An 8,767-nucleotide genomic window follows, 5' to 3' on the forward strand; every position below is an offset into this window, starting at 1 on the left:
GTTTCCTATCATAGCCATCCTCCCTCAAGAAAGCCCGATTTATTGGAGCTAGTGCACTCTGATTTGTGTGGTCCTTTTAAAGTAAAGTCAAAAGTTGGTGCACTTTACTTTGTGACATTCATTGATGATCATTCTCGTAAGCTCTGGGTGTATCCTTTGAAATCTAACGATCAAGCACTTGGCGTATTTAAGGAATTTCAGGCCTTAGCTGAGAGACAGACGGGAAAGAAATTAAAATGTATTCGCACTGACAATGGTGGTGAATATTGTGGTCCCTTTGATAACTATTGCAAGTAACAAGGAATTCGTCATCAGAAAACTCCGCCCAAGACGCCTCAATTGAATGGTTTGGCAGAAAGGATGAATAGAACTCTAGTTGAGAGAGTTAGATGCTTGCTTTCAGAAGCTAAACTTCCAAATACATTTTGGGCGAAATCACTTAACACTGTTACCTATGTTATCAATTTGTCTCCTGCTGTTGCTTTAGATGGTGATGTCCCAGACAGAGTTTGATTTGCCAAAGATGTTTCTTATGATCTCCTGAGAGTTTTTGGGTGTAAAGCTTGTGTGCATGTTCCTAAAGATGAGAGATCGAAACTGGATGTGAAAACTAAGGAGTGCATCTTTATCGGTTATGGTCAAGATGAGTTTGGATATCATTTTTACGATTCAGTTGACAGTAAACTTATTAGAAGTCGTGATGCCATATTCTTTGAAGACCAGACTATTGAAGATATTGACAAAGATGAGAAGATGGATTCTTAGAGTAATGAGAGCTTAGTTGATATTGATCCAGTTTCTATTGCTAAGGCACCTATTGCACATGAAGGAACCCAAGACAATAATGAAGATAGTGGTCAAGATCAAAATGATCATCATGGTGTAGATGTTATGGATGCTCCAGTTGATGAAGTTATGGTTGATCAACAACCAATTCCTGCTCAGGTAACTACTTCGAATGCTCCTGAAACCTCTATTAGAAGATCTACAAGGGAGAAACAAAAATCCATGCGCTATCCTCCTGATGAGTATGTACTTTTGACTGACATGGGAGAACCTGAGAATTATGATGAAGCCATGCAAGATACTCACAAAGATCAGTGGATCGAAGCCATGGAAGATGAGATGAAGTCACTCCATGAGAATGGCACATATGAGTTAGTGAAATTGCCGAAAGGTAAGAGAGCTTTATCTAACAAATGGATATTCAGAATAAAGCAAGATAACCATACCTCTGTGCCTAGATACAAGGCGAGGTTAGTTGTTAAAGGTTTTGGCCAGAAGAAGGGAGTTGACTTTGATGAAATTTTCTCCCCTGTTGTGAAGATGTCTTCTATTCGTGTGGTTCTAGGCTTAGCCGGAAGTCTAGATTTAGAGGTTGAGCAGATGGATGTCAAGACTGCTTTTCTTCATGGTGATTTAGATGAGGAGATTTATATGGAGCAACCTGAGGGTTTTGTAACTAAGGGAAAAGAAAATTATGTTTGCAAATTGAAAAAGAGCCTGTATGGATTGAAACAAGCTCCAAGGCAATGATATTTGAAATTTGAATCTGTCATAGAAGAACAAGGGTATAAGAAAACTTCGTCAGACCATTGTGTATTCTTTCAGAAGTTCGCTGATGATGATTTTATTATCTTATTGCTTTATGTGGATGATATGCTTATTGTTGGCAAGAATAAATCCAGAATTGCAGTCCTTAAGAAGCAGTTGAGCAAATCATTTTCGATGAAGGACTTGGGGCTAGCAAAGAAAATCTTGGGCATTCAAATCCAACGATACAGAGATAGAAAGGAGTTATTTTTATCCCAAAAGCAATACATTGAGAAGGTACTCAAGAGGTTCAATATGACAGATGCAAAAGTGGTTAGTACTCCTCTTGCTAAACACTTCAAATTAAGTATTAGTCAGAGTCCATCTACTGATGAAGAGAAAAAGGAGATGTCTCGTATTCCTTACTCTTCTGCCGTTGGTAGCTTGATGTATTCTTTGGTTTGCACTAGACCAGATATTGCACATGCCGTTGGTACTGTTAGTAGATTCCTTTCTAATCCTGGAAAAGAACATTGGGATGCAGTAAAATGGATATTAAGGTATTTGAAAGGTACTGCAGATTTGAAGCTGTGCTTTGGCAATGGCAAGCCTGAACTTGTTTGTTACACAGACTCTGATTTAGGAGGCAATCTTGATAATTCAAGATTCGCTTCCGGTTATCTGATCACTTTTGCAGGGGGAGTTGTTTCTTGGCAATCTAGACTACAGAAATGCATAGCTCTATCCACCACAGAAGCCGAATATATTGCTGTCACAGAAGGTGCCAAAGAACTATTATGGATGGAGGAGTATATTAATGATCTTGGCTTTGAGCAGCCAAGGTACATCTTATTTTGTGATAATCAGAGTGCTATCTGTCTCACCAAGCACTTCACTTTTCATTCTAAGACCAAACATATAAATAGAAAGTATCATTAGATAAGAATGGCTGTGGAAGAGAAATTCTTCGAGGTTGAGAAGATACACACTGATGAAAATCCTTCGGATATGATGACAAAGGCGGTGGTTGCAGATAAACATGAATTTTGCAGAAAATTGGCAGGCATGAAGCATGTCAATAGTTCCTCTACTTGAAGACACATTTGGCCCCTTGGCTGGAGGGGGAGTTTGTTGGGCACATGCCCATGTTGTCCAGCCAAAGGCCCAATGGCCTAATCCTATTCTCTTTTGGTTTCCATTCCTATTTGAAATTGGATTCGGTTTTTATTCCTATTTAGAGTTGGTTTTGCTTTAAGAGAAAACACCACTCATTATCTATAAATAGGACAACCTTGGAGAATTATTCTATGCTCATTGGTACAAGCCTTTGAAAGACTTAAGCACATAAGAGTGGTTTTTGAGAGAGCCTTCATCAAGAGAGAAGAGAGAAGAAAAGTATTCGTTTTGCTGCAGATTTTAATTCCGACCAGCCAACTTCAAATCACGTTTTCTGATTCGTTAACTGTTTGATCGGACTGAAAGTTTGACTGAGTGTTCGTAACATCTTGGTCTTTGATTGGAACGGTGAAGATCAGATTTGGAGGCCCGTAGTATCTGATTTCGAGCCTCGAGTAGCAGCTTCATTTTTGTGGATTCTCCTCTTTCTTCAATTGATTTATTGTTGCTCTTGTTGCTATTGTTGCTCCGTGTTTGACACTTGTTGTGTAGCCAATTTGGAGAACTTTTGTAACCCTCTTATTATTATAGTGGAGTTTTTTGGATCTTTGTGATCCCGTGGTTTTTACCTTCGATTTGAAGGGTTTTCCACGTTAAAATTTGGTGTTCTTTATCTTCTTTATTTTCGGATTTGCCTCTTCCTCGACATAACATGGCATTCACTTATATCTCAGGCACCAACAACTGCCAACTGAAGCTATCATAGAGAGAGACCTCATGTGGTCAGGCTTTTTAATCAGACTTCTTCGCTTCATTCTCAATATTTTGATGAATAATGTTTTGTTAACATGTCTGTGATGCATGAGTGAGTTTCAACTATCCTAGTAATTCACCATAAAAACGTTTTGGATATAAATTGCTCAAGATTCCATTGCTGATGCAAAATGTGATAATAAATACTTTTTCAAGCTTATAGGAGTTGTAATGATCATATTAAGCTGAGCCCCCTAAATTTAAATATTTATTGTATAAGATCTTGCTTGTAACATGCAGAGATACCTCGGATGATAGTCTGTACTAGTATAAATGGTAGCTCATGCTCGTTTACTCAAATGGAATGGACCTATGCTGCTAAGCTTCTGATGAGATCTGATAACAAATGGTGTTTTTCTTTCAAACCCGAACTTTGCCTTTGAGCAGGGATGGCAAACAGGGTGGGGCGAGGCAGGAATTACTAGTATGTAACTATGTTCAAGCTTCATTTTGTTCTTTATGTTCATTTATACTTGAATTCTTGAAGAAACGTCATGTACTTTTCTCCTTTTCTTAACAAAAAGATGATTGTTCATCTTATACACCAAATCTCAGCTTTAATTTACTACATATTCATATGCAAAGGGATTTATCTTCAGGTATATCTCAACCTACTCTTGGATACTCCTGATTTAATAAAGAAAAGATAACTTTATCTGTCAGACACATTAAATTTGATTCAAAAAAAGTTAACAAGATAATAACAAAAGTTAACAGATATTTAAAATAGATCATTCAAGTTTCAGTCGAAGAAAATTAGTATGAAGAGCACAAGTAAAATTAACCTCACTAACTGCAACCCAAATACATGTATGAAAAGCTCTATTCATCTTTGTCAGTAATAGATTCTATATTGATGGTGTTTTAGAATTGTTCAATTATCAAATTCTACCAGAAAAATACAAAAAAAAAAGAAGGCAATTATGCATGAACTATACAGACTTTTCTATTACTTCATCGTCTTCTTTTCAGACGTCTTCTCTTTGCTTCAATTTTCTTAACCATCCTGTATCCTTCTTCGTTGACAATTCTCACAAACCATTTAGGTCTCCCTGTTAAGAAAATGACATATCCCATAAATAATCCAAATACCATTCCACAACCATATCCAATTACCACTGCTCTCCAATCCATAAAACCTCGATCATCTTCTTCTTCATCGGCCTCAAATGAAGGAGGTTGTTGCGGCATCCCACTATCTGCACAGCTCCTAGACAAGGGAAATCCACATAATCCAGCATTTCCTAAATATGAATCATTTTCAAATGTATCGAACTGTTGACCTCTAGGTATGTGTCCGACCAGGTGGTTCTTTGAGAGATTCATGACAGCAAGAAATTTCAGAGTCGCAAGTTCTTGAGGAATCTTCCCCGAGAGTTGATTTGATGACAGGTCTAATGACTCAAGAACAGATAAATTCTCAAAGGACTGAGGAATAGGACCCATAAGGCTGTTATGGGACAAATTCAATCCTCGAAGTGAACCAAGATTGCCAATGGATTTTGGTATATCACCTTCAAATTTGTTATGTGAGAAATCAATGGTTGTGAAAATAGAAAGAATCCTCACAAGTTGGAGCTGCTGCCCTTTTATAGCCACTGTCAGGGAATCATGGTATAGATATTCTCCAATATACGTTAGGGGAGTTCCCCTTGGATCTACAATCGTCATGGCTTTCAAATTCCTGAAAAACCTTTCTGTTAAATTTCCAGTGAAGTCATTATAAGAGAGATCAAGGATTTTCAACTTAGAGAACAAAACTTGGTTTATAGAAGTGGTAACGGGGCCATGTAACCTATTGGATCTCAAACTTAGAATCTGTAGCCTAGGAAGTGTTCCCAGCCATTTGGGAAATGTATCATTCAAGGAATTTTCTCCAAGATCAAGTACCTCCAGCGCTCTGCAATTGGCCAGGGTTCATGGCAATGTTCCTTCTAGTTTATTTTTCCGCAGATTGAGACTTCTTAGACTACTTCCCTTACCAAAATTTTTTGGAAGTGTCCCATGAAATTGATTGTCATGCAGGTCCAACACTGAGAGATTTCTGCTCATGTTTACTAAACATTTTGGAATAACTCCAGTCAGGCTGTTATTGGACAAATCAAGAATCATTAGGGAACTCATTTTGCATAGTGGTGAAGGTAATTTCCCAGAGAAGTTGTTGTTTGACACTATGAAGATGAACATATAGGGAGGTGGAGCAGGTACTTCTCCTTGAATCAAGTTCGATCCAAGATCAAGATAAACAAGATTTTCAAAGTCATGAAGTGGGTCAATAGCAGTTAGAAAATTGCTTGAAAGATTCAGATAAAACAATGAGCTTTGCCAATCAGACCACGCCCAATCAGGAATTTTACCATAGATCTTGTTGTTGGAAAGATCTAATTGACCAATTCTCGTTGCAGCTTGTAAGAAATTTAATTCCCTTATATTGCAGGAAGATGCATACAATCTTCCAATAGATCTCGGCAAGGCCATATCTTTGTGGCTGGAAAACACCGACAGATTGTTAAAAGAAAGACCAAGACGTCTAAGTTGTTTGCAGTTTGAAAACATACCAATGTCTAGACCACCAGAAAGGTTGTTCGTAGAAAGATCTAGTGTTGTCAAGTTCACAAGTTTGGAGAATGATCTTGGGATAGGTCCATGCAGCTTATTGTCACCAACATCAAGAACTTCTAGCAAGTTGTATCCAAATTCCTTAAGTTGACCAGTAAGATGATTGGCTCTCATCTGTAAGAATTTTAAGGAAGGAAGATCAAATATCCAAGATGGTATTTCCCCAGTAAGCAAGTTATCTGATAGGAAGAGCAAAATGAGGTTTGGGAATCCAGTGGCGATAGAAGGAATAGGACCAGCAATTGAACAATTAGAGAGTATTAAACTCTCCAGCTTTGTTAGGTTTGTAACTGAGGATGGAAACAACCCTGTGAACAAGTTATCTGCAAGGGATAAAGATTTGAGCTTGGTGAAGTTACTGAAAATATTTGGAATATCACCACTAAAGTTGTTAGATGAAATATCAAATTCAACAAGTTGCACCAGATTTGAGATTGTTGATGGCAGTGAACCATTGAAGTTGTTCGAGAAGAGGCGCAAATTATTGAGCTTTGTTAGATTCCCTATAGATTGAGGAATGGTTCCAGAGAAGTAGCAACTTGAGAAATCTAGGAAACTTAAAGAGCTGAGATGACCAATAGCATCTGGTACATTCCCGAAAAAGCCTGATGAAGAAAGATCTAACTCCTTTAAAGAGCTGCTACTGTTCCATTGCATTTTTGGCAAATGCCCTTTGAGATACAAGTTGCTCCCTAGGTTAAGGATTTGCAATCTTCGTAAATGAAAAATGTGATCTGGGACTTTCCCAGACAATTCGGTGCTAAGAAGATTCAGGACTTCCAAGGAAGAGGAGAAGTTTGATGGCAGTGCTGAAGAGATGTATGTAGAGGTGAGGTGAAGCTCTTTTAGTTGGGTTAAGTTTTGAAGGAGCAATTTGAAAGTGTGAGGTCCAAATCTCAACTCCTCAAGACCTGCGGAAAGATCAAGTGAAATCAACTTAGATAGGTATGATACTTCTGAAGGGATTTTGCCTGAAAAGCCTGAATGCGAGAGATTAAGATGTGCCAAACTTGGAAACCAGCCAAATTTGCTTGAAATTTGGGAAGGGGAGAAATCATTGTATGCTAAATTAAGCTTTAGCAGATGAGAAAGTTGGAAGAGGGTGCTGTTGGAATCAATTGTCCCATGAAGTTGGCTGCAACTAAGATCAAGCCCAGTTATTTGACCTGTAATTCTATCACACGTTACTCCATCCCAGGTACAGCAATCAGTGCTTTTATTCCAGGAAATTGTCTTTGGGTAGGGAAGGTGACCATTGGATTCACAATCAGAAGAAGAAGATTCATCTATGGTCAGTTTAAGCTTCAATTGCTGCAAAGCCAAGCTCTGGTCTTGGCTGCACAAAACACTTGAAAGAACAATAATTGGATATTGTAACACAAAAACCAGGACAAGAAATAGGCAGCCCATCTGCAAAAATTGAATATTTTACTTAAAACTACAAAGAATGATACATTTTCAGATCAACAAATAATGTAATAAGATTCATTGTTACCTCTATAGAGTATATTGCATCAAATGAAAGTAGGGGAATGTACAAGCAATTCAGACTGGGCCAGGAACAAGATTTATACCTCAGAGTCTCAGCACATCTCCTTGACTCCTTCTAGAACAAGTAATGAGATCCTCAAGTACAACGTCATTGATTGTCAAATCTTGAAGCAGCTTAAAAATTTGCAGTCAAAGGTCCACGGAGGTTTGTCTATATCTTAAATGTCAACTCTATTGTTTCTTTCTGACTGACGATCATACAGGCTCCCCCATTTGATTGGAATTCCTTCAATTGTTTATTCTATCTTTGACATTCAAAATGGAGAAATACTTCAGCACGATGCTATTGGAATTAATGATTGCGGCTGCATAAATGACAAGACACTCGGCATCTAGTGGTCAATGAAGTGAGATGAAATACAGCAGAGATCAAGATTCAAATCCCAACAGAGATTTTATACCTCATGAGGCATATTTCCTCGACTCATTCTAGAACAAGTACAAATCAAGAATTGCAGTCAAAGCTGCATAGAGGTTTGTTTAGTTGTTTATATATTAAATGTCAACTCTCTTGCTTTGTTTGACTGGATAGTCAGATCTCTCAGGCTCCCTCATTAGATAGGAATTCTTTATTTGTGTTGTCTGGCTTTGGCATTCATAATGGAAAAAATACATCAGCAAGATCCTTATTGAATTTAATGATTGCCCGTTGTAAAAAAAAAAGGGACAAGACACCCATTTTCTTATTCTTCTAGTCTTACGAACATAACATATCAAGATAATCCCTCAAGTATACAGCTAGAATTATTTTCATCCCTCTAATATTATACTGGACATGAAACTTCCCCTAAGTTGGAAAGATAGAGACAGTTTTGTCAACTTAGAGGAATGAAAGAAATACGCAATACCATGGCAACATCTTGACAAACTATGCATGAAATGCAAAAACTACATTTTGAAGAACTTCTGCTGCATTTTATTTTCGTAGGACTCTTAAAGAGTGAAAACCGTCGAGATATATGGAAAGCCATTGACATACCAGTACACTCAATTAAATGTCCTTTTAGTTATTGTGGTTCAATTAGCTCTTTCTTATTTAGTGTTGGAAACTTGGAATGTGGAGAAGCCTAAAATAACATAAAGTGTTCACACAGACCCTATTTCTGCAAAGAAACAACAGTATTTCTTTCCTGTT

The 8,767-nt window shown here is 37.7% G+C and overlaps 1 protein-coding gene across 1 annotated transcript; it reads right to left on the reverse strand.

Moving 5' to 3' along the window:
• Positions 1-4,253: 4,253 nt before the first annotated feature.
• Positions 4,254-7,920, reverse strand: LOC107780066 (receptor-like protein Cf-9 homolog). The gene is made up of 2 exons (XM_075250950.1): positions 5,399-7,920; positions 4,254-5,362 (listed from the first exon to the last, which is right to left on the reverse strand). The coding sequence occupies exons 1-2, from the start codon at positions 7,489-7,491 to the stop codon at positions 4,417-4,419; spliced, it is 3,039 nt and encodes a 1,012-aa protein (XP_075107051.1). The 5' UTR covers positions 7,492-7,920; the 3' UTR covers positions 4,254-4,416.
• Between the last annotated feature and the right edge of the window lie 847 nt (positions 7,921-8,767).

The sequence above is a fragment of the Nicotiana tabacum genome, chromosome 4, assembly GCF_000715075.1.
Source record: "Nicotiana tabacum cultivar K326 chromosome 4, ASM71507v2, whole genome shotgun sequence".
Taxonomy (NCBI): Eukaryota; Viridiplantae; Streptophyta; class Magnoliopsida; order Solanales; family Solanaceae; genus Nicotiana; species Nicotiana tabacum.